This window comes from Natator depressus, chromosome 9, assembly GCF_965152275.1.
Source record: "Natator depressus isolate rNatDep1 chromosome 9, rNatDep2.hap1, whole genome shotgun sequence".
Lineage (NCBI taxonomy): Eukaryota > Metazoa > Chordata > Testudines > Cheloniidae > Natator > Natator depressus.
In genome coordinates this window covers 89798424-89824972 of record NC_134242.1, presented here as the reverse complement: position 1 = coordinate 89824972, position 26549 = coordinate 89798424, and the positions used below count along the sequence as shown (strand labels likewise).

General features: G+C 42.8%; 2 protein-coding genes across 4 annotated transcripts in view; both read right to left on the bottom strand.

The window, feature by feature from the left end:
* The window catches only part of TBC1D8B (TBC1 domain family member 8B), a 64085-nt gene extending 62126 nt beyond the window's left edge, over positions 1 to 1959 (bottom strand). For both annotated transcript variants that reach the window (XM_074962595.1, XM_074962597.1), the window contains exon 1: positions 1833 to 1959. In XM_074962595.1, the coding sequence (XP_074818696.1) occupies positions 1833 to 1959 (127 nt within the window). The remainder of the gene's footprint in view (positions 1 to 1832) is intronic.
* An 11275-nt stretch (positions 1960 to 13234) lies between these two features.
* RNF128 (ring finger protein 128) overlaps positions 13235 to 26549 on the bottom strand; it is a 64579-nt gene continuing 51264 nt past the window's right edge. For both annotated transcript variants that reach the window (XM_074962600.1, XM_074962599.1), the window contains exons 3-7: positions 22784 to 22855; positions 21702 to 21784; positions 18071 to 18167; positions 16782 to 16950; positions 13235 to 14647 (exon numbers count right to left, since the gene is read on the bottom strand). In XM_074962600.1, coding sequence (XP_074818701.1) covers positions 14532 to 14647; positions 16782 to 16950; positions 18071 to 18167; positions 21702 to 21784; positions 22784 to 22855 — 537 coding nt within the window. In that variant the 3' untranslated portion in view covers positions 13235 to 14531. The remainder of the gene's footprint in view (positions 14648 to 16781; positions 16951 to 18070; positions 18168 to 21701; positions 21785 to 22783; positions 22856 to 26549) is intronic.

Below are 26549 nucleotides of genomic sequence, written 5' to 3'. Positions count from 1 at the left end.
ATGCACTTTTATGATTTACTTTCCCTCGAAAAGCACTTAACTGCCCAGCAAAAACAACAGCTGCCACCACCTTTGCTCAAACCAGTCCTTCCCAGAAGAGTTGACTTCATAATTAAACAACCAGTTTCAGAGTAGCAGCCGTGTTAGTCTGTATCCACAAAAAGAAAAGGAATACTTGTGGCACCTTAAAGACTAACCAATTTATTTGAGCATAAGCTTTCGTGAGCTACAGCTCACTTCATCGGATGAAGTGAGCTGTAGCTCACGAAAGCTTATGCTCAGATAAATTGGTTAGACATTAAACAACCAGACACTTTTACAGTGGTGTTTATGACCAGAATCTCCCTTGATTCCTAAACCCAAACCTGCTTTTCTCTGTATTTCTTAGAAATTTGTTGCAGCCTTTTTGGAGATTTATTGGGTTATTAATGATTCCTTTCATACATCCTTTCTTCCCTGAAAATGACCTGTGTGCCCAACCCTACTGAAGTCTCCAATACAAGGATGGCATATCCAGACCCACCAATGTTCATTGTCTCACAGCCTGGATAGTGCATCTTTCCCCACCAGGATGGAGGATTCTGCACTGGTTTTCAAGGAGATGATTAAACCCTCACGTGCACACTTCCCTAAAAATCTCTGTCATTCACAATGTCACAGCTGGAGACTGCCTTGTATAACGCAGAAAGGAGTGACTCGTCCAGAGCATCCTAGAACTAAACCCTCCCACACATCCAGGGCATTTCTCCTGGGAAGGGGAAGCAAAGAGAAGCCACAATTTAGTAAGGAGGGAATTCTCTTTTTGTACAGCACCTAGCGCTGTAAATTGGTTAATCTCTAAGGTGCCACAAGTACTCCTTTTCTTTTTGTGGATACAGACTAACACAGGTGCTGCTCCATAACAGTAGCACCCAGGAGCCCCAGTTGAACAAACAGATAATAATGAGTAGAGATCAGATTTTAGAGGCTGAAATGTTTATAAAGTGAAGCTTGCTACGTTGAGGACAAAGACCTGTTATCCCCCACAGCCAGTCCAGAAGTGATGTGTAGGGGGGAAGACAGGAGGGGTCATGTGCCCCTCCAATTTCTGCCAGGGTTTATATGCCCAGCCCTGAACCCTGCTGCACCAGAATCTTTAAATCAGAGGTTTTCAAACTGTGAGGCAAGCCCCCCTAGGGAGGTGCAGACGAACACTGGAGATGGGGGGAAGCGGCGATGCCAGGTGGCTTGGGCTTTAGCCCTGCACGGCAGGGCTTGGGAGCGCCACCTCCACCCCACAATTCACCTGTTTTTGTATGGGGGTAGGGGGAAAACGCAACCAAAAAATTGCATCTCAAAGGTGGGGGGCTCAGCTCAAAAAGTTTGAAAACTGCTGCTTTAAATTATGCCCCGCCCCCACTGTCAACAGTTTCCCGTCGTCGCTGCCAGCCACCATCTCCTCTGCAGGTGACTCGCCAGCCCCGGCCTGCTACCCCTGGGCAGCAGCTGCCCCAGCAAGCTCCCCAGGAGAAGGGACCCAGACATCACACCCCAGCCAACCCTCCCAAGAGCTATACCCGGGGCAGGCTGGTCAGCCCCCTCCCCTGGGCGTGCCCGCCTCTGCCCCTGCCCCCGTGCTGCCCCCCGAGCAGCCCACCCGCCACGCGGCGAACCAACCCCTCAGCCCATCCCCGCCCCACCGGGCTGGGCGGGGGGGGCTCCCAGGAGCGTCAGCGGCCGCTTCTCACACGAGCAATCCGGGACAGGGGCGCCCATCGCCCCGCCCCCCCGCGGCGGCCCCAGAGACGCCAGGGCCGGCCCGGCACTGCGGCCCCGGGGGGCGGGCCGCTCACCTGCCAGCCCCCCGCCGTCCTCCCCGTAGCCTCGCCGCCGCTGCAGCACGAAGTAGCGGTTGGAGCGCTCCAGCACCCACAGCTTGAGGGCGCTCTTCAGCAGCACCTCCTCGGGCTTCAGCCACATCTCGCCGCCCGCCTCATGCCCCGCTCCGCTCCCACGTCCACAGCCCGCCGGCCAAGCTCCACCGAGCGGGGGGGTGGTGTCCGCGCCGCCGCCGCCAAGCCCGCCGGGAGATGTAGTTCGCTGGCGGCCGGCGGCGGCGGCCCGGGCTCCGCCCTGCACTACCAGCCCCAGCGGCCGGCGCGCCGCCGTGAGGGAGGTGGGTGGGCGCGGGGGCGGGGTCGTTTGCCGAGGGGTGGCCGCGGCGCCCGCCCACTGGGGGGTCGGCTCCCGCTCGCCGCGCGCGCTGTGTGACAGGGCGGCGGGTCGCCCCACGGCTGTCCGCAACCGGGAGAGGTGCGGGCTTGGGGCCACGCACACCCCCAGCCTGTCCCCCCCAGCCCCAACACACACACACCCCCAGCCTGTCCCTGCCACCCCAACACACACACACACACCCAGCCTGTCCCCCCAGCCCCAACACACACACACACACAGCCTGTCACTCCCACCCCCAACACACACACAGCCTGTCCCTGCCAGCCCCCCCAACACATAATGCAACCTCTCCTTGCCAGCACCCCCCCATCCTGCCAGACCCCCAACACACACAGTCTGCCCCGCTAGCACCCTGCGTCCTGCCAGCGCCCCAGCACAGACCCACAGCCTCTCCTTGCCACCCCCAACACACACACACACACACAGCCTGTCCCTGCCAGCCCCCTCAACACACACACAGCCTGTCTCTACCATCCCCCCAACACACAGACACAGCCTGTCCCTGCCCCCCATAACCAGTCCTGCCAGCTCCCCAACCCGTACACAGCCTGTCTGTGCCCCCCAGACTCTGTCCTGCCAGCCCCCGAACACACACACACACACAGCCTCTCTCTACCAGCCCCCCAACACACACACAACCTATCCTGCCATCCCACCAACACACACACAGCCTGTCCCTCCCAACCCTCCCCAACACACATACAACCTGTCCCTACCAGCTCCTCCCACCACACACACCTCCTGACCTTGCTAGACACACACGCAGCCTTTGGCAGACACACACACACACGCTGCTCCTGTCAGCATGCGCACAAGCACTCGCAGCTCCTGCCAACACACGCACACTGCCTGCCCCTTACAGCCACAGACAAGGATTGTGCATGCAATCAGTGACCTGGCATGAACCATGCATTCCCTCTGCAATGTTATTTACGGATGCAACGTCCCAGACACTGCAGACGCACAGGAAGAACAAATCCATGTCCCCAAAGAACTGTGACAATCTATATTAAAACAGAAGACAGAAAACGATAGAGGCGAAGGAAGGGCAGTTAAGGGTTAACAATAATGCCTGGCTCTTATATAGCACTTTTCATCCATAGATTTTCATAGAACAGGGAGGGGGACATAGAACTTGCCAGCAAGTTAAAGTATGGATTGGATGAATAGTCTATAAGGTGGATAGAAAGCTGGCTAGATTTTTGGGCTCAATGGGTAGTGATCAACGGCTCAGTGTCTAGTTGGCAGCCGGTATCAAGCAAAGTGCCCAACGGGTCGGTCTTGGGGCTGGTTTTGTTCAACATCTTCATTGATGATGGGATGGATTGCTCCCTCAGCAAGTTTGCAGATGACACTAAGATGGGGGAGAGGTAGATACGCTGGAGGGTAGAGATAGAGTCCAGAGTGACCTAGACAAATTGGAGGATTGGGCCAAAAGAAATCTGATGAGGTTCAACAAGGACAAGTGCCAAGTCCTGCACTTAGGACGGAAGAATCCTATGCACCGCTACAGACTGAGGACTGATGGGCTAAGTGCCAGTTCTGCAGAAAAGGACCTGGGGATTACAGTGGACGAGAAGCTGGATATGAGTCAGCAGCATGCCCTTGTTGACAAGAAGGCTAACGGCATATTGGCCTGTATTAGTAGAAGCATTGCCAGCAGATTGAGGGACGTGATTATTCCCCTCTATTCGGCACTGGTGAGGCCACATCTGGAGTATGGCATACAGTTTTGGGCCGCCCCACTACAGAAAGGATGTGGACAAATTGGAGAGAGTTCAGCAGAGGTCAATAAAAATGATTAGGGAGGTGGGGCACGTGACTTATGGGGAGAGGCTGAGGGAACTGGGCTTATTTAGTCTGCAGAAGAGAAGAGTGAGGGGGGATTTGATAGCAGCCTTCAACTACCTGAAGAGGGGTTCCAAAGAGGATGGAGCTCGGCTGTTCTCAGTGGTGGCAGATGACAGGACAAGAAGCAATGGTCTCAAGTTGCAGTGGGGGGGGTCTAGGTTGGATATTGGTAAAAACTTTTCACTAGGCAGGTGGTGAAGCACTGGAATGGGTTACCTAGGGAGGTGGTGAATCTCCATCCTTAGAGGTTTTAAAGCCTGGATTGACAACGCCCTGGCTGGGATGATTTAGTTGGTGTTGGTCCTGCTTTGAGCAGGGGGTTGGACTAGATGACCTCCTGAGGTCTCTTCCAACCCTAATCTTCTATGATTTTATAGCAATTCACAAAGGAGGTCAGTATCAGTATCCCCGTTGTACAGATGGGGAAACTGGGGCACAGAGAAGGGAAGTGCCTTTCCCAGGGTCACCCAGCAGGCTATTAGCAGAACCACGAATAGAATCCATGTCTCCTAAGTCCCAGTTCAGTGCTCTAGACACTAGGCCACGCTGCTCCTTGCATGTTTAACATCAACCATGTGAAAGCCTTGCATTCTTACCCACACCAGGTGCCTTAAAGCTGCAGCACAGTGTATTTAAAAAAAGACACTAATATGGGTCACTGGGGGACATGGGAGGGGAAAATCTCTCCCCTCCCTTCTTTTATGAAGGAGGCTGGCTGCAACATTAACAGGTTGCACACCAATATCAGCAACAATAGATCTTTAGGAGTAGGGGGTGGTTCGGACCGTTCTCTAAATGTAGTTTACATTTAATTTAAAAAGTGGGCTAACTAATGCAGAGAGGTTTCTTTGGGGGTGGGTTGAAAATTCAAATTTAATAGCCAAAGAGACCCAGAAATAAACCTTTATAACTCACATAATCTGTAATTCAAATTTTATTACTTTTTTTCAGAATATATACAAAAAGCTGAGCGTGTCAGCCATGAAGAATACATGTGGGAAATGGTAACACTTGTAATGTGCTCACATGATTGTATCAGTGTCTGATTTATACAGACCTCTATCAAGATGATCTTATAGGCAGTAGAAATTGCTGTACCTGAAGGTCAGTATAACAGATCTACCTAAAACAATAGATCAGATAGGAAGAAGAGGGAGGAGAGACAGTAGTTAGAAAAATTTTAAAAAGGGAAAAGAAATACCAAACAAAAGGGGCGTATGTGTGTGTTTATGTAATAGTAATAACAGTTCTTTACACTTATTTAACATCTTCCGCCTGTGGATCCCAAATAGTGAAATTTGGGGCTTATCAAAGTCAATGGCAAAACTTCTGTTGACTTCAATGGGGCCATGGTTTCACTCAAAATGTTTTATAAACTTTAAACAGGGCTGGTCTAATTTTTTTAAATTTATACTTTTTTTCATTTAAATTTTGAATTCCAATGAAAAGGTCAGTCCATATATGAACATTTCAATTAAAAAAACTGAATTTTTGTGAAAATATCATTCTGTTTTTTGAGTAGCTATAGAGCTGGTAAAAATTAATTTAGAAATTTTGGTTAATTAACTTTCAAATGTCAGCCAGACGGGACTAAATTGTCACAAAAATGGTGACATATTTTCAACCAGCTGTAAGATTATTTAATTAAGCCTCACAACATCTCTGTGAGTAGGTAGATACTACTTTCCCCATCTTACAGACAGGTAAACAGAGGCACAGAATGAATAAGTGATTTTCCACACACAAAGAACAGTCACAGTTGGGAATGGACTCCTGGCTTCCTGCTCTAATCACTAGATCACATGTCTTGGGTGTTTCAGATTTGTTTGTTTTGTTTGAAATGGAATTGGTGCTCCAATCACTGAAATTTGTTGGTGGAACCGTAATGCATCATCAGTTGTGTGTTCTATGCATGAGCAGTGTCTCTTTGTTTAGGATTAATATATGATAGGTACAAAAGAAGGCGCTTCCCACATGCTTGTGGCAATAAATAATTTATCTGACAAATTTTGTCTCTTTGTGAATTGTCTGAACAGCTCAGTTTCCCTCACGCATGGTTTATTCAGAATTATTCACCAAAGACCTCTTGGGCTGTGGTTTGTTAGTGAGCAGTTCTGATTGGTGGAACAGGTCACATGGTACTGCATGTGATTTTATTCTCTGATCTGATGAGTGTAACTCTTCAAATCCAGTTTTCAGTGTGAGTATTCATTATGTATTCAGAAATCAGTTTTGGCAAATACACTCCAGTATGCGACTTATTAAGTGTCATCCTGTCCAAGAACACTTCTGCCAGTAAACTCAGTCACTAGAGCATAAGTGAGCACAAACGCAGTCAAAGCAAACGTCAGACAAATATTCACAGAAAACGTCTGGTGGTGTTTGCCCAGCCCTAGCTGCTTGCCCAAGCACAGGTGACTGAAGCTCAGGGGATCAGTGTAGATGCAGAATTTGGGAAGAAATCAGGTTTATCTTATCAAGGGCTTGAACTGGGGTAAGCTGCGTGGGTGTAAAGTATTTTTAAACTAGTGCATCATGTCTACCATAGAGGGGCTGCCCTAGGGCAACTATAGCAGTGTAGCTACATCACTGTAAGAAACTCCTGGACGACCATGCTTGAAGAGAAATCCATTCACAGAGCTTCGACTGGGTTTAACCCTAAAACAGCCTCAATTTACCCCAGTGTGCCTACGAATGGGGTGCTAATTGACCTGTAGGATGTAGCTTCACTTTGGAGGCCTGTCACCAGTAGGGGTGAAAAGGTGCGTTTGTCATGTTTTAGCCAATACAGGGTTACTAACAATGTAAAATGCTCATGAAGATATCAGAATTGTAGTTTTATATACACATTAATGGTAGGATGTAAAATGTACACTGATATAAAATAATTTATCCTACCCATTTCCAGTGTGGATACACCCTAGGAGCGATTCATACCTGGGGGAGGTTAGGCCAGGCCATGTTTGCTTTTCCTTGGGGGTTTCTACCAGGGGAAGGCAGGTGAAAGTTGTAGGTGGCTTTCCATAGCAACCCTGCAGCGAGAGAGGGCACATGGATGTGCTGAATCCATACATCCTCCAACTGCTATAGCCATGCGCATGCCCCAGCCAGTGCCACCAAGTTTGGGCCTGCCCTGACCAGCTGCATGGCTTCATATGAAGGTAACTTTAGGCATGAAGAACTGAAAAGTAGTCACCTGTCTAAAGTATTTGAGGATCTCATGGAGCATGATTAGGCCCTCAAGGACATGATGGACCATTTCCTGGAGTGTGACAGAGTGTGTTGAATCAGGAGCTGACTTGGTGCACCTGGCTTTTAAAATCCCCAACAGTATACATTAATTGGGACCTGATTGAATGACAGTCAATTGGCAGAGGTGGCTAATTAACTGAGTAGAGATACAGCTGAGGGGCTAATTGGATTAAAGTAAACATCTCCCCCCCACCTACCCCTATCCCAGAGCTGGGACTGTATAAGCAGCCAGGATGCACTGGAGCTGAAGGAAGGTAGAATTGGGGGTGGCATTAAATGATAAGTATACTGTACATCCCTAGGAATAAGCAGGGAAGCTGGCTAGTGACTGTAACTAGTATGTAAATAACACTCTAGTCTGTGGCCTCTTAAAGGGCTCTAATAAAGTGCAGTGGTGGTTACAAGCACCTGACATTCAGGTCCTCAGTTACTTAGGCTAGACATTGCTAATCAGCTATTTAAAAAAAAATTATAATCATATTTTTACAAAAAGCAGAAACCGTTGTTCACCCCTAGCTAGATTTATTTTGTTGTTCAATGTCTTATTTCTTTCATATTCACTTGGAAGTGAATTATGAACTACAGACTTAAAACACACACAGCTGTTCTTTGGCAAGTTAATTTATAGAGATTTAAATTTTCTCTCAATGTGTCATTTTCTTAGATCTTTATGAAGGCTGGTTATGCATTCTAATCAATGCATTCCATAGAAAGAGATAAAGTTTGATCTGAGGCAGGAGAACATTTGTTTCAGTGAAAGAATGGTTCTGTAGCAATAGTAGGTTATTCCCTTTCCATAACTGTGATCCAGTGATCATTGACATATTTTGGTGCTGGCGTCTCTCTGCATAACCGTTTGCACAAGTGGCATGGCACAAGGGACATCATTTTTGAAGTAAAGTCACGATTTTAGCACCGTGGGGCGGACCTAAGCTAGTATGATCTTAAAGTGGATTTAAACACTTCTGAGAAAAAGCATAGGGAGCTTCAACACCAAGCCCCAGCCTTATGTGCCCTCTAAAGGGCCAATCTTACATCAGTGAACTGAAGCCAGTAAATGCTCATTTTAACGGGAGCAAGGGCTCACGGAAACAGCAGTGATGCTGCTGACCATTGCACCTCTCAGTGAGTGCCTTGCGAGCAGATCAGCATCTATCTCTATGTGAGGACAGCCTGCATTTAACCAGGGAGGAAAGAATAGGGCCAACTCGTCAGCTAATGTAAATCAGCACAGCTCTGCTGACTTCAGTGGAGCTACACCAATGTTCACAGCTGAGGTTTAGCCCTGTAAACTTCATTTTGGAGTGGTTGGGATCGAGTTGAAGCTGCAGACACCCCTTTCTACCTCAGTTCTGTGATGCCACAGATCCCTCTCTTGTGCTGCACAGGAAGACTCGGATCTGAGAAGAAGAATCCTTCAGATAGTGTTTCCTTGGCCCAAACTGTTTTTACAATTTTGCCGTCCCTCAACATGGGTCCTGTGTATATCTAGAAAATTCACACTCTGATAACTACATTGTTACAGTTACACTAAGGAAAGTTTCTTTAACATAAGCAGGACCTTAGATCACCCCCCTGCGCTTGAAGTGAGGACCAAGTATACCTAGACCATCCCTGAGAAGGTGTTTGTCTAACCTGTCCATAAAACTCTCCAGTGATGGAAATTCCACTGCCTCCCTTGGAAGCCTGTTTGTATTCTTAGAAAAGTTTTTTTTGTCTAATATCTTACCTAAATCACCATTGCTACAGTTTATGAAAATTAGTTCTTGTCCAACCTTCAGTGAACATGGAGAACACTTGCTCACCATCCTCTTTATAACTGACCTTAAGCTATTTGAAGACTGTTATTGGTCCCCACTCCCTTCCCTTCAGGCTTCTTTTCTCAAGAATAAAGTTCAGGTTTTGTTTTGTTTTTATTAACCTTTCCTCTGAGGTTGGGCTTTCTAAACCCTTTCTCATTTTTTGTTGAGCTCCTCTGGACTCCAGGCAAAGTGAAAGAAAACAGAAAGACCATTGTTTCTCAAAACACACAAGTTAGTGATTTACAGATTGTTGGGCATATGGAAATATTTAAGGATGTAAACATTGTGCATGCATTTAACAAGAAATGTGCAGAGCTAGAGTATTTACAAATGGACTTTAGCCACTGCAAAAGTGTGTCAATGCGATATTAAAACTAGCCTATTAAGCAAAGGGAGGAAATGGGGTGGGGGGAGGAGAGAGAGAGGGAGAGTAAGCTTGCACAAGTTTAACTCTGCCCTCGTGTGCACATGTATTACAGTAGAAACGCCACTAGCTGTCACCTTCAGCCCCCAACTAAAACCCCTCCAACGCATCATCAAGGATCTGCAACCTATCCTGAAGGACGACCCATCACTCTCACAGATCTTGGGAGTCAGGCCAGTCCTTGCCTACAGACAGACCCCCAACCGGAAGCAAATACTCATCAGCAACCACACACCACACAACAGAACCACTAACCCAAGAACCTATCCTTGCAACAAAGCCCGTTGCCAACTGTGCCCACATATCTATTCAGGGGACACCATCATAGGGCCTAATCACATCAGCCACGCTATCAGAGGCTCATTCACCTGCACATCTACCAATGTGATATATGCCATCATGTGCCAGCAATGCCCCTCTGCCATGTACATTGGCCAAACTGGACAGTCTCTACATAAAAGAATAAATGGACACAAATCGGAAGTCAAGAATTATAACATTCAAAAACCAGTCGGAGAACACTTCAGTCTCTCTGGTCACTTGATTACAGACCTAAACGTGGCAATTTCTTCAACAAAAAAACTTCAAAAACAGACTCCAACGAGAGACTGCTGAATTGGAATTAATTTGCAAACTGGACACCATTACATTAGGCTTGAATAGACTGGGAGTGGATGGGTCATTACACAAGTAAAACTATTTCCCCATGTTTATTCCTCCCCCTCTCCCCCGCTGTTCCTCAGACCTTCTTGTCAACAGCTGGAAATGACCCACCTTGATCATCACTACAAAAGTTCCCCCCCCCCGCACCGCCCCCGCTCTCCTGCTGGTAATAGCTCACCTTACCTGATCACTCTCCTTACAGTGTGTATGGTAACACCCATTGTTTCATGTTCTCTGTGTATATAAATCTCCCCACTGTATTTTCCACTGAATGCATCCGATGAAGTGAGCTGTAGCTCACAAAAGCTTATGCTCAAATAAATTTGTTAGCCTCTAAGGTGCCCAAGTCCTCCTTTTCTTTTTGCGGATACAGACTAACAGCTGCTACTCTGAAACCTGACCACAGGCTGTTTCTCAATGGAATAAATTTTGCAGCCACCATGTATACATGCGTACTATCTTTATTCCCCTTAATCCAGATCTTTCATCTTTCTACTGGTCCATTCTCCTCTGCCCGCACCCCAATCTCATGCCTTATGTATGCTAGACACTTTGCAAAACTTAAGGCACACCATCCCTACCCGAGAGCTTACAATCTCAGGAAAATCAATTCAACGTTATTTTCATGCACACTGACAATGGGGAGATGCATAGCAGAATATTTGCCCCACCTACATGCCCCTGTGGTCCAGACTCTGCCTTTTATATTACGAGCAGAAAGAGAAAAACGTAATTATTGCACTTCAGAGAACTGCAGAATGATAAACAGGCTTTAGCACTCTGTTCATATGGAGAAACCCAGTTACAAGAGAGAGGAGCAGAAATAGGAATTGTAAAATATATTACTATCGGCTAGACTTCCTGTAGTTTGATGAGTCAGTTTGGGCCAGATTTTGCTTCTGTTGAACTGTTGCCAGTGGAAGTTTAGCTACTGCCATAACAGGGAGGATGACGGAGCCCTTGGATAGCAGAGCTGTCATTATCCTCTGGTATATTTGTTTCAGCTTGCACAACTCCCTCTCATGACCAGCATCCACATAGGCTGTCCGCTCTCTATGCTTGTCACATTCCAATCCTTCATTAGCAGTGGAGACCCAGTTAGTGGAGACAGCGTGCAGAATCTGATTCCACTCAACTTCATTCACAGGTTGAGCAAACAAGATGACTAGTGCTTTCTAGAGCAGGGGTTCTGAAACTGCAGTCCGCGAGCTCCGTGCGCACACAATAATGAAGGGCCACCCACATAATTAGTGGAGCTGCGCAGGTGTGGCCTTGGGGGGTGGGTGAATAGGTGGTAGATGGGAGGGGGCAGTGGGTGACAAGAGGGGGTGGGAGGAATTTGGGACGTGCAGGGCTGCGTCAGCCAGAGAAAGAGGTGACTTTCTCCAGCTCCAGGGCTGCGGCTGCCAGGGAGAGGGCCCTCTTCCCAGCCTCCACCCTGTGGCAGGGGAGAGATTCCCCCTCCTTCCAGCCTCAGCTCGGGGGCTGCTGCAGCGGGGGAGAGAGGGCACATCCATCGCATTAGAAAGGTAAGACTGGTGATATTAAAATATGAGCGGTGTGCTTTTATTTGTAGGACAAAAAATGTTTTTTTGTTCTACAGCGCTTTTATCCAAAGCGCTTTAAAACAGTTAGTTAACGGTACAAGCAACATGTGGAAAAATCATCAAGTGGTCCGCTGAGACCCTCAGCAATTTAAGTGGTCCGCAAAAAAAAAAAAATTTGGAAACCACTCTTCTAGAGCTTGCAGATTATCTAGTAATTCTTGCAAAAGCAAGCTGGGTTACCTAATAATGGACTTTCTAAGAAGTGTGACGCGTACACTGACTGGGTATGTGTTTATCATCTTAATACTTTATTTTAAAAGGTACAGTAGTTCTTAAAGTTATATGTACCATTGAACAGCCACATAGAATTTTGTAACACTTCTGCCACTGTATTTCAAGGTGTGCAATATCAATTTAAAACATTGATGAAGTGTGCAATCACCAACATACCAGTTCTCAAAAACAGCATGGCTGCTACATTTGCATATAACCTACAATTGGAGTTAGAGCTTTACCGATCCCTTTTTAGGTTATCGCATCAACCTTTGTTTTTGCTCTTGAAATACCAGCCTTGATTGCCTGTTTCTCCTATGCCACCTCTTCTGTAGGCAAGCTTGTCAAAAATCCTTAAAGCCACTTCCCCCTTCATCAACTGCCTTCTTAAAACTCCTCTGCTGTGATGCATGTAGAAAACAGACAGCCGCTAGGCTGTTGAGAGAATAGTTACAGCTAGCCTGTGAATTAGGTATACAGCTAGCCTATGCAATGCATCATACCCCCACCCTCTTTCTCCCCCCCCGAACTCTTCCAGCTTGTTCCATGCACCTGTTGTGGTTTGTCTCTTCAATTGAAAGCAGAGACTATCATTTACTGTACTTGTAGAAAGGTTTATAATGGTTTAGGCCCTCAGCGTGCAAACAGTAAACATGTCAAAACAGTATTACCTATTATGTTATGGGTGATAGGTAGTATGCATTACTATCTGATATTTAGTAATGTTTTTGGTCTTTGAAACACCATTCTTCTCAGATAGGGACATGAGGGGAAAAAACCCAAACAGTTTTGCGATTGTGGATGGAAAAAGGAATGAGAAACACTGAAATAGCTGGAAGAAAAGGAGTACTTGTGGCACCTTAGAGACTAACCAATTTATTTGAGCATAAGCTTTCGTGAGCTACAGCTCACTTTGCTCAAAATAAATTGGTTAGTCTCTAAGGTGCCATAAGTACTCCTTTTCTTTTTGAGAATACAGACTAACACGGCTGCTACTCTGAAACCTGAAATAGCTGACTAAGTTTCCACCGAGAGGAGGAATTTAGTAATAAAAGTGGTTATGTACAAACATAAATAAGTATCAGACAGGCAATTTGAATATAGTTTTATTTACATTTTCATATTCAAAGAAATTCAGTACAAATCATGAAATATTTACAACATTTTTAATCATACTACACAGAAGTAAGAAAATGCATTGTTTTCTCCCAAGAGATTCAAACAGTAGTACATTATTGCTGTTCTTTAGACTAAATTCTGTTAGCATTAGTATTAGGAACAAAACCACAGAATAAAGAATAAAGACACAAAATAAAAATAAAGTGCATTTATAGATGTACTTAGTTAACTTTGGTGGATGAGGCTCTAGACTTTGTACTAAGGCACCCTTGTGTTCCACTCCCCCCAAATATTAGAAAATTATCAGCCGTAATTTATAGCTACATTTACAGGACATCAGTTGAGTCATTGCAATTTTATCCAGTTTGCTAAACTATGCACCCCCCGATACTCAGTAGCATTCTTTATCACCTGTTGCCTTACCATGTTCTAGTCGGTGTTTGTAGACCTTCACCCTCAGTTGACAGTCTTCAGCATTTCAGACTCCCACAAAGCGTGGACTAGCAAACATTGCTGGTGTTGCAGCTATTTAGACAACCCCTGAGCCATAGGATAGCCTTCAGACTCCGTTTAAAAGTTAGAAGAAGTTTGAGAAAGTGAATAGGTTTTTGTTTTTTTTTTAAAAATACAGCACTTCTGGAATTGTTCCCTTTACAATATTGTGCAAGTCAGACTTGACCTGTTATTTAAAACCCTTCAAATAGGTTTAGGAATATATGTTGCATTATGTGACTGATTAGAACATTTAGCTCATCTGAAATAGGTTTAATATTCCACAAAAATATTTGGGGGGCAGGGGAAGGTTGATAGGCATTTAGTTTGTAATTCTGTCCTACTAATTTGGAGCAGTGACAGTTAACATGAACACAGCTTTACATAAAACAATTACGTATCTATAAGTCCAGATCAAAATTGATTTGGTTGTAATAGAAATCCATCTTTATACTAAATCTGTAAGCTCCAAATCAAACAATTCCCAACAGAGACAGCTACTACAGGAGCATCCGCTTAGTACAATATTTAAAAAAGCAGCATATGTTTTCACAGGCTGAATGGAAATGCCACTGCACAAGACTGGCTGGGTTAGGAAGGTTTGGTTCAATGTTAAAAATCAGATGGTTTTCTTCATATGTTCTTTTGAGACAGTTTTATCTGAAGAATACTTAAACTAAATTCCAACGGAAGATAAAAAGGTTTAAATTAGCAGAAGGTTAAGTTTTCAAACCATGTAATTGTGATCTATTAAAAAATTTCATTTCATCCCAATATTTCCAATGCAACATTGCTGCTACAGAGTAGTTCATTTGTTACACGGTTTGACGTACATATGACCACAACTGGCAGTTTGTTACAACAGGTTCAGATTCCGCATTGCTTGACCAATTTTTAGGATTTGATTTCTTGAACGTGGGTTTCATCTGCTTCAAAGCTTGGGTTGTCAAGGTGAGGAAGGACCTCCACTGCTGGAGACTGGGACTCATTTACGAGATGCAGATTGTCATCTTTTAGAATGAAACAAAAGAAAAAAAACAATTAATAAATAGCTTTTGGGTCACTTAATTATCCTGAAGTACATAACACACACTAACTTTTCCTCTCCCGAGCATCATGCTCTCTGCACAAACAGACGTACTTGCCATACGCTAACATGTCGCAACGGCAATGTTGCTCTGTACCCCTACGTGCAGCACAGACCCTTCTGGGCTGCAGTTTGTCGCCCTCTCCCCACTACTTCACCATTGGCGCCTTTGGAAATAAAGGGTAATGCCAACTACACTTGTGTTAACATCTCATTGAGTACACCCAATATGGGGCAGAGTGCCAGGTTATAGTTGTGTGGTAGATCCTGGATAAGAGGGCGAAGACAGAAAGAAGCTTAACAAAATGTATCAGGTATTGTAGCCTCACGCTAGTTACAATACACTAAAACTTAAAACAAAAGAAAGGGAATATGAATGCATACAAGAGCTGGGAGGAAATGTAAATAAATATTAAGTGGCAAGAAGAGAACAAGAGTTAAGCTATTTCAATCATTTATGTAAATACACTGAAGTGGCATATGTTTGGGGGATGTAAAAAAAATGTAGCCTTCAAGAATTCTGAATGAAAGAAAAGATCCACTTGTCTAGTTTGAGCAGAGCACACTCGCTCTTGTCTGAACAATTCTACCTGCATTTTCCAGGGCAAGACACCCAACAGGTGGCAGCAAATACCATGCTTTCCGATCGTTTTAATTATTCATTTGAACCATTTCCTATTACACACACAAAAAAGCACTCTGCTTGTTGCCTTTATCATCATCATTCTGGAATCCAGTGAAAAAAAATTTTTTTCAGGTGGGAAGAGCCCAGATAAAGCAACAGCAAAAATACTGAGCCATTTGGGGAAGTTGAATTTAATAGGAAGATTAAACTTACAAATCACAAAGGATACAAGTACAGAGCAATTTCGCTACATTTTCTATATCTGTTCTAGTTTATAGACAAGAGATCGATAGCTTATTTCTGATAGGAGAAAGTATGTTATTAATTTGTAGAAGAGACTATAAATACTTCAAGGGATATTTATAAAGTCATGTTTTTTGTTTTCTATTCAAGTTTGGGAAATCTGAAATTCAATATGATATTTACCATTTTTAATCATACTGCACTGCATCATTTAGAGTATTACACTACTCTTCATAAGTCTTCCATAACTAGTGCAAAATTTCAAGAACATAGATTAATCTAGTGATATTGTAGAAACTATATTTGACATGGAAAGGTCTCACTGCCCTTGTAACAAGGGCTAATCTAAGAAATTCCTTTGGATCGCTGAAATCCATAGTTTACCAGTTAAACTTACATTCTCTTTTCTTTGACCTTGTTCCTCACTAGGATCAGAAAAGACTAGTTCCTCCTAGCTCTCTTAATGCAGCACAAATGTTAGAAAGCAGCAAACCTGATTGACACCACTGGTAAATTAAGATTTTCTTCTTCATAAGAGTTCTGGGCTTAATGCAACCAAACACCATTAAACTTTGTGGCCATGAACAGCTTTTCATATAAGTTACATATTCAGTTCTAATGTTAATACTAAAACTTGTCAAGCTCCTTCCCAGAGTTAATACACATCTAGTATTTCGGATCCCACTCAGTGCATGGTTTCTTAACCTTTGCTGCACAGAGCATTCAGGAAGGGGAGCAGATGGGTTTCCCTTATACAAACTTCCAGCTTATACGAACGGCCAGTTATACTGCCCAGCTGAATTTGGTGAGATGGCACCTTGGGCATGGATCTAGGCAGAAGTTCAAGTTGAATCCACTGGTGTTTCCCTTAACTTCAACTTCCGCCTCAAGAATGGAGTCCTACCTTTTGTTTTACTGGTTAAGGACCTTTTTCAACACTTGCAAGACCTATATTCCTATCAGACTTCTTTTTCTAGGAAGAAGATTTTTACTAGACAATAGCCTTTGACTACTAGCCTTCACTAGAATTTGGTTGGCCTGAGTGCACTCTGCTTCTGAGTAGGGGCAATTTAAATAGCCATACCAAAACAAAACTGAAGTTGTCCTGCAGCATGAGAACATGCAATGAGGGGCTAATGGAATTTGTATAAACAATTATTGACAGAGACAGGGATCACTGAATACTTACGCTCTGAAGATGCATGTTCCTCTAGAATCGGCTCATCTGTTCCTTGCACTGAAGCATATCCAGATGATGCAGTCTCACTACGATTATCCTCTTCGTTAAGTGAAGCTCTATTTGATGCTTCATTGGACACCGTGGTCTGGAAAGACTCTGCTCCATCTTCTATATCCACCTTTTTAAAATCAAATGATTTAAAATAAGGCGCAACTCTAGTTGTCCACTTTATCTATGAAGCTGTAGCCTGCCCAACACAGCTGTCATATTAAACCTTGTGTCTACAGGGCAAGTGGGGCAACGTGCCTGCTGCCTTCTTGGAACAACCCTCCTGAGTAGTGCACAGTGAAACTAAAAGGAGATAAAATATGGAACACAGGCTCATGGGCTAAGCAACAATCCGCTCGACAGAGCCACCTTCTACAGGGGCTCCTTTCAGGGCCAGTACTGCAAACCCTGGTGCTAGGCCTAGTTCTCAAAGGACAAGTTAAATATTTTTCTACACACCCAGCAGAGGAGAAAGCTAACCTGACATGATCTAGTGAAGCAAACTGGAAGAGGTTCATATATTTATTACCTTGTGTATTCCTGTTCTCTGCACTCTCCATTTCCCCTTCCTCCAAAACACACAATATAGTACAGTTGATTTCTCAGTGTCTCACTCTGACACTTCCCTAGGTCAGAGGTGCCTAATAATAAACTGACAGTCTCTGATAAACACAAGCTCCTTAAAAGTATGTTATTAGAAGCCATCTGCTGAAGGGAGGAGGGTGATCTCTGCCAGCCTTCTTGTCATCTAAAGACTCCTGGGGATTTAATTAAATAGCTGCAGGGGTGGTGGAATGGAGGAAAAGTGGTAATTACCTGAATCTGCCAAAAAATGCAGGGGCTACCCCACTAACATAACTAATTTATTGCAAGAAGAGTTGCAACTCTCAAATGCACACATCTGCTAGCCTGGCCTGCTATAAGACCCATCCAAATAAGTTTGCTGTTAAAAGCAGCTACTAATTCTTTTTTATGACACTTGTAATCTACAACGGAGCATGTCACGAAACATTTTAAATAGTCAATGAGCAGCTACTAAGCCATGCCAAGTAGCAGCAGTTTTCACCAAGAGATTAGTCTTTGCTGTTTTAAGTGCCACACAGAATATCGTACTATGGGAGATATTCACAAAGTCTCAGCGCTTATTCTCTACATTCTAGGAGTAGCTAAAAAAAAAAAGTCAGCTGATTCATTATACTAGCACTAACATTTCTGAAGTCATCTGTCACTAGGAAAGCATGTTAACTCACCTCAATTCCCAAAGCTTTGAGTATGTCCAATTTGCACATAGGACATGTCCTGTGTTCTAATAACCAGGGATCAACACAAGTCTTGTGGAAGAGATGGCTGGTAGGAAAAAAGTTAACCATCACTATTTCAGTCTTAACACCGTTTGGTCATCATAGAGCTAATTATTTTAGTCAACCCAACATTACTGAATATCCCAATGGCTCTCATAGCATCTGTTCAATACCATAGACTTTTAGTTCCCCGTAATACACTGCAAATGTTTAAGATAGACTTACATTTGTTGCTGCTTACTTTAGTTACACCAACTACAGGTAAGGGAAGATTTAAAGGTGATATTCTAATTCTGAACAGTAATAGCCTTAGAAAGTTTAGGAGCCTTTATATTTTTAAGGTGCAACTATGAAGAGATAATGCCATATTGGATGGATAAGACCTAGACTATAAAGAGGAGAAATTAATGGAGTGTTACAAGACAGCTAACAGGCAACATAGCTTTCAGTAAAGCCTAAGTAGAGTGTGTGTCCAAAATAGATTGTTAAACAGCTCCACCAATGAGTGTAGAAAGAAAAGGAGTACTTGTGGCACCTCAGAGACTAACAAATTTATTAGTTAGTCTCTAAGGTGCCACAAGTACTCCTTTTCTTTTTGCGAATACAGACTAACACGGCTGCTACTCTGAAACCAATCAGTGTAGAGTAATTTGTGGTTCTGTTTATTCAAGTTCAAAATAAGCCTTTTGAAGATTGTCTCCCACAGGTTTGGAAAAGGAATGCTTACATATTAACAGATATTAAGACTAGTTAAGGACAAAATTAACTCTTCCAAGACATGAGAGGTATTACACATGCATTGTGTTGCTTCCAGTTATATAAGTAGTTATTTGAACCAGTTGTTTCTTATGACTAATATATAACTGTTTGAGCCTGTAATTGCTGTGTCTGGTGCTTTCGTTAGTTTCTCTGTTTAAAACAAACAAAACCACACCTTACTAGAGCAAGTCAGCATGTTAGCTGTATCACACCCTTTCTTAAAGCTTGCATGCGAGCACTAATTTCCCCAAGTGGATAAACATTGAACTTACATAAGCCAAGTTAACAACAAAGTCTACACATAACACCCCCCCCCACCACTTGTTTCTGTGAAATCTAAAAAACCTCAGTTATTATCATGCTCTCATCCTGATGAGGAAGACTGCATCCCCACGTGCTTAGTGTCAGTACACACTGGCTGCACAGACATACCAGTATATAAAGTGGGTGCATACACACGGAATACGTACAGTAGAACCTCAGAGTGATGAACTGACCGGTCAACCACACTTCACTTAGAACCAGAAGTATGCAATCAGACAGCAGAGAAAAAAATACAGTACAGTACTGTATTAAACATAAACTACTAAAAAAATAGAGAGAAAGTTTAAGAAAAGATTTGACAAAGTAAGGAAACTGCTTCTGTATTTTTCATTTAAATTAAGATTGTTAAAAGCAGCATTTGTCTTCTACATAGTAAAGTTTCAAAGATGTGTTAAGTCAATGTTTAGCTGTAAACTTTCCAAACTACCATAGCGTTTTGTTCAGAGTTATGAACAACCTTCATTCCCGAGGGGTTCGTAACTGAGGTTCTACTGTAGTACACTACATGTGGCATGACTAATACACAGGCATGCACATAAGTGCCTACCACATACATACTGAATCGGTGATGGCTCTGGGTAAGGAGACGGGGAATGGGGACATAAGAAAAATATATGTATGATTTCATATTAACTGTAGTCTAGCTATAAGTGATTAAATTAGTTGTCCTTTCAACCTTCAGTCTGGAGTGGAACTAGGTAAGGAAAAGGGACAGTCTAAGAGTACTGTACAGTGCAATCATAAGGTGCAACTGCAGCTTGACTAGACATAACTGAGCTTGCTTATGGACACCGTCCTGTAGAAGAGGGTAGCTGACTTTTCAAGTTACCAACTTAGATGTGTCTAAACCCCTGACTAGATGCCTTTTTACTCTGGGAAGTTGATCCACTGTTAAATACCACTGTCAGCAAGAAGTCCTTTGGACGGTTGCTGAAAGCTATTTAACTGCTAACACATTTAGTACTAATGAAAATGTTAAGTGTTCCTGAGACGTGCTTGCTTTTGCTAACAGTTGCACTGTGCTCAGCACTGGAAAAGGGAGATCAGTTGATAATTGCTTTTGTCAACTTCTTGGTGTCATCAAGTCTTAACGTAGAGCTCCTATTACATGGTAGTAGGGCACAGAGTGCTTACACAAATACTCACTTATGTAAGATTATATATAAGATTCCAGCTTGTATTAGATAATATATTTGACAGTTACATAACACTGTCTCTTCAATGTGGCTATCTTCCTATTGTTGATGAGAGATCAACAATAACTTTGGATTTGTCCTACCTTCAGAACTTATTTCTCACCCTAAACACTGGATGAATGCTATTTTTTTTTTGCATGCTTCTTACACAAGAATTATGTTTCCAGCTTTTGAAAGCAAACTCCATCTTGAGCATTTAGCCTGCTCTCTCTTGTTCTAAAGTTTTCAAAGTTCAATTGCTAAAGCGGACCAAGTTCAGGATGCCTGTGTTGAATTCAGATTTTTTTTTTTTTTCCAAACTTTACTTTAACCTGTAGATCAAGAGCTGTACAAACCCAGAAAAGCTTCCAGATTCAACTGGTTTAGTTATTAGAACACTAATTTTAGCTTTAACTCAGAGAGCTGGACTATTTTGGCCAACCCTTCCCAAAATGAGAGGTTTAGGCAAGTTATGAGAAAGGGAAGATGGGGGGATGTTATAAATCAGTTTTAATTATAGAGAAAGTAAGTAGCACACACTGAAGTGGCGTTGTGAAACACCAACAGGCATAATGAAGCCAAAGAAAGTACTAAAGTATTATTTACACTGAGCTTCTGTAGGGCGTAGAAGACTAGGATATGTAGGGGACATAGGAGGTACTGATAAATATTTTCTGCAGAGATCTTATTTTAGTTTGGTCATCACCTTATCCTGAGAGTGGAGGAAGTGGAAGCTATTCCATAACTAGTTTTAATGATAAACTGCAGAGGAAAAATACGTTGCAAATACAGACTACACTCAAAAGTGCTGCCCATGAGACACCATAAATCTCAGCAAAAAGCCTTGTTCATTTATACTTCGACAGCCTGGTTTTCAGAGGTGCCAAGTAACCCCAAATCCCAGCAAAACTAGTGGGAGATGCAGGTGGGCAGAACCTCTGAAAAGGAGTCACGCCATAAGACCGAGGAGTTTGGGACCATACAGTTTTATACACTAGCATAGAAGTGTTATGCCAATTTGATGTTTAAAAAGACTAGGAAGTCCTTCACACAAGCTATGTGGTAAAATTCTTCAACCTTAAGAATCCATTCATCCTCACTGAAAGTTATTACATGGCAATAAACAACCTTTATTGCACATTTCCACAATTTCTAATGTTTATCTGAGAACCTGACAGTGAGGTTTAAAGGCTATTTTGGTGGGGCAACAGCTGTAGTAAGATTAGACCCCCTTGCATCCTTTACTGTCTTTTAACAAAGGTTTTGGGAAGTACACTTTAGCATTTAAAATATACATGGCAATTTAGCAGAAGATAACCTACTTGCAAGTTAAAATACGCACTACATCATTTGGTTTGTATACTTCAATGCACACTGCACAGCTATCGCCATCAGGACCAATTTCCTAAATGAAGAGCACAAGTCATTAGTTATCCTGAGACAGATTCATGATTGAGAGTTGCACACAGATTTATTCTGGAAATGAATCTCAAGCTGAAGTATTCTAGCCAGAGTAAACTAGAACAGGTCTCAAATACAAATGATGAATTACCAACTCAATAGGTTTGATATTTAATCTGAGGCATTAAAAAGCAAACCCATGACTTAATCAACAGCAAAATATCTTGTTTAATCAGTGGATGGGTGTTTAAAACTTTAGAAAAGCCAAAAGGAAGTAAGGGTACGGCTACAGTGAATGTAGTGCAGTGAAGACTACAGGAGCGTGAATTGCAGAACAGAGCGTGAATTGCAGTGTTTGCGTTAAATGTAGTCCTGTTTGAAAGAGGACGACGTTTTAAACGGGACTAAATTAATGCAAATTGAGGTACCTTTTAGTTCGCTCCAGCAATGTCCATACAGGGCAGTTAAAGTGCAACACTTCGGTGTGCTCTAGAATTGGCACCCTGCACCCCAATAGCTCACACTGCGGTGCAGTGTAGATGCTCTCAGTTCCACTAAAGAATGACTTCTGAATCTTAAACCAAACCAAAAAACCCCACACTGAACTAAAATTTAGTTGTCTGCACTAATGCCCAAAGATCAGGAGCATTTGGCACAACTAAAAAACCCCAACCTTTTAAAATGAAGCAGCTGACTCCAGTTACCCCTGCCAACTCCTTTCTGTGACATTGACATTATTGCATCAGTTACATCTGCCAAAATTTCACAGTGAGAATGGAGTGGATTTTGCTATAGGCTACAGTTTTGCAAGTTATATGCCCTTTGGAAGGCTTAATCTCAAAACTGATTTGACTTTGCACTCTGTTTCATTTGACTTAAGGCAGGAAGATTTTAGGATATTTACACAGCCAACTTTATTAAAAGCAAGAGGAGGAAAGTTTGGACAATGCAGTGTCAGATTACATTTCAAAAGAATGTAAGGAAATTATTTTGTCAATTATACCTTGTCCCCCTGTTTTAATGTGCGCAGTTGTAGCTGTCCAATAGCTTTTTTGGCATCTGCTTTTAATTGTCTCTGTAACAAAAAAAGAAGTGTTGATTAAACTACAGTATTAATTTTCCTATAAATAATGACTAAAAAACCCTAGTGTAACCAGGTCTCCCTCTATAATCCATAGATATTCAATGTGGCTTTTGAAGAGGAAAGTTTGCCTATTTATGCATCAGAAACATTAAGCAGAAAAAACAGCTGAAGCTTAAGTTTGATACTTTATGCAACTGTGCTTTTAAGGTACATACCACATGCTTTCCCCAAATGTATTTTAAAAGGCTTTTCATTGAGAATACACAAAACCAAGGATTTTCAGGTTTGTAAACATACACAATCGTATCTTGATTAAGTTACATCAGATCTAGCAGTGTCAACCTAAACCTTCAAATTAACTCAACCCAGAAGAGGGAATACTGTAGAACTCAATCACAGGGAGTTAATATAGCCAATTGCTGTGAATTTGTATTGTGTATTCCTAGCACAGACCGCCACTTAGGCGTATCTTAATAAAAGCAAGGTCCTTTACCAGTCAGCTCCTCAACTACTCTCAACACGCCCTCTGAACCAAACCTTTGAAATGAGTTCATTTCATAATGTATACAAACCGCTCAGGAGCCTAGAGCTTCCTAGCACCAACTGCAACTGTACACTGAGAACAATTCAAACAATTTTATCTGGCGACTGACCCATGTTAGCATATATAATATTTGCATCTTTGTGAAAGCTAGTTTTTAATCTAAGCCTGTGGACAGATTAGGTAGAATCTGTAGACTGGTCTATCAAAGACTAGCCCTAAAAGACTTAAAAGGTAGCTACAATGCCAGCAAAGAAGTGGGACTGCATTCCCCCTCCTTGCCCACCTTGTCAATCAATTGATCTAATTCTGTCAGGCTGCCAAGAGACAGAGGCACACACAAATGGCCAAAAAGTGGAAGCTTTAGCTTGCCTAACAGCTACTGTTAACCAGCTGGTACCGTGGAGGGTTCAATGAGCATGAAAGCCAATATTTCTGCTTAAAATGTCACAAAAGGTTTATCTTCAGTAACATGATGAACCTCTCCCTACCATGCAGGTAATTACTGCTTCAGGACATGAAGTCATAGCAGGCAGAGCCAGCTACAGTGCTGCAACACCTCAGTGCAGCAATGATAAGGATCGTTATAGCCCAGGCAAGGTGGATCAAAGTTCGGCAGAAAACTAGATATTCTGCTACAAGTTAAAATGTTGAGTTTATCAATGTACGAATGTAAACACAATCAGCACAGAATCAGGGCTATTAGTTTTGAAACTTTATCCCTTCCCTACATTTTCAGTTCTTAACTGAACTAAGATTTTGGTAGTGACAATACATAACTATTATAGAAAGTCAGGAGGAGGAAAGAAGTCGCTTGAATTTGACAGCTGAATGGAGGGGCACTTGCAGGTTTTGACACGTAGGCCATGTCTACACTAGCGTGGCACAGCTGTGCTGATGCACTCGTGTAGCTGTTTAATGTCGATGGGAGCGCCCCCATCGACATTAGACCACCTCCAACGAGCGGGACAGCGTCTCCCACCGACATAGCACTGTCCACGCCACCGCCTGTCGGTGTAACATATTGCTTGGAGGGTTTTTTCCCCACACCCCTGAGCAACAAGTTATACTGACAAAAGCACTAGTGTAGACATAGCCTTAAAGAACTGAGACACAATTTGCAGCTGTAATACGAGCCCATAAACAGTCTCTTTATGCTAAAAAGTTATCAGTAGCGAACAAGTCAACAATTTTAAAACATGTTGTCTTTAGGTTTCACATGAAGCAAACAATTTATACAAATATGGGCAGTTCATGCATCAGAGTTGACGACTCAGAAAGGCAACAGGGCACCCGTTTGCATTCCAGTCCCATTTTCAAAGTTAACTTTGCAACAGAAAGGGGGTAGAGGCTTAGTACAATTCTACAGCAAGATGTAAATTTCACAACATATACAGAGGCCATGAACTCAGCTAGAACAGACTGACAAGTCAATTTAATTTTGTTCTTTAAAACAAAAAACCTCAAAAGCAACCACAAATTGATTTAAAAGTTTTTTTTGTTGGTTGAATTAGAACCCCCAGATAATGCCACTTTGCTGTTTCCATTTGAATGAAGATTAATTCCTAAAATGTTAGGCAGAACAAAATCAGATATAATTTTAAGGTGTTTGAGGTTGAGACTGACATTTCACTCTGTATGATTTTATGAGAGTATGCTGATGAGCGTGAATATAACTAAAGTATACTTCATGCAAAAGGTTTCTCGTAAGGTCTCATTACAAAGCTTATAATCTACCGAGTGTGGTCATCCTATCTGTATAAATGTATCACTCTTGTATCTGGAATTAGAAATATGAAATATAACTCTGAGGTCCCACTGTAGTTATGCAAAGTGTGGGCCATTAATGGTGGTTTGGAATCTTGATGGCTCCCGTTAACCAGGACAATTGACTGTAGATGGCTCTGTTTTACCAGCAGGAGAGTGGGGTGGGAGGAGGTATTTTTTCCATGCTTTATGTGTATATAGTAAGATCTTCTACACTTTCCACAGTATGCATCCGATGAAGTGAGCTGTAGCTCACGAAAGCTTATGCTCAAATAAATTGGTTAGCCTCTAAGGTGCCACAAGTACTCCTTTTCTGTTTTACTTGTAAGTCTTCCTGTATACCTGTGTGCTGCCAAGTGAGTAATGAAGTCTTACAGTGACATGTGATCATGTCACCTGAACTGGAATCTATCTTTAACCTGGTGCTTTTAGACTGAGAAGGAGGGGGTGGGAACCCAGAGGGACAAAGGATTCTCGCCTTATACCAAAGATATATGAGTGGGTGGAACAGAACAAAGGGAGCAGCCATCATGAGAAATCCTCTAGCTACCACCTGAGCTGGAACAAGGGCTGTACCAGGGGAAAGGATTGTGCCCAGACTAGGAAGGCGTCCAGTCTGTGAAAGAAACTTATTGAAACATCTCTGAGGGTAAGTTTTTAATCTGTATTCAGTTTTATTACCGTACTAGACATAGACTTGTGTGTTTTATTTTATTTTGCTTGGTAATTCACTTTGTTCTGTCTGTTACTACTTGGAACCACTTAGATCCTACTTTCTGTATTTAATAAAAATTACTTTTTACTTATTAATTAACCCAGAGTATGTATTAATACTTGGGGGGCAAACAGCTGTGCATATCTCTGTCAGTGTTATAGAGGGCGAACAATTTAAAGCGTATACAGGGTAAACTCATATACAGGGTATAACGTATTTATTTAGGGTTTGGACCCCATTGGGAGTTGGGCATCTGAGCGTTAAAGACAGGAACACTTTCTAAGTTGCTTTCAATTAAGCCTGCAGCTGTTAGGGGACATGGTTCAGACCTGGGTCTGGGTTTGCAGCAGGCTAGCGCGTCTGGCTCAAACCAGGCAGGGCACTGAAGTCCTAAGTTGACAGGGCAGGAAAGCAGGAGCAGAAGTAGTCTTGGCACATCAGGTGGCAACCCCCAGGAGGTTTCTGTGATCCAGCCTGTCACAGAGACCATGTGGAAGCATTCTCTATTGTGGTCTTATGAGTTAGTCTGTATGACTAACAAATAGATGAAGAGCCCCAAGAATGACACACACTGCCACAGCGTTTTCATGTAGAGTATGGTACAAGCAATAGAAGATATAAGTATATAGCAATATCAATACTGTCTATTATCTATTGGCCAG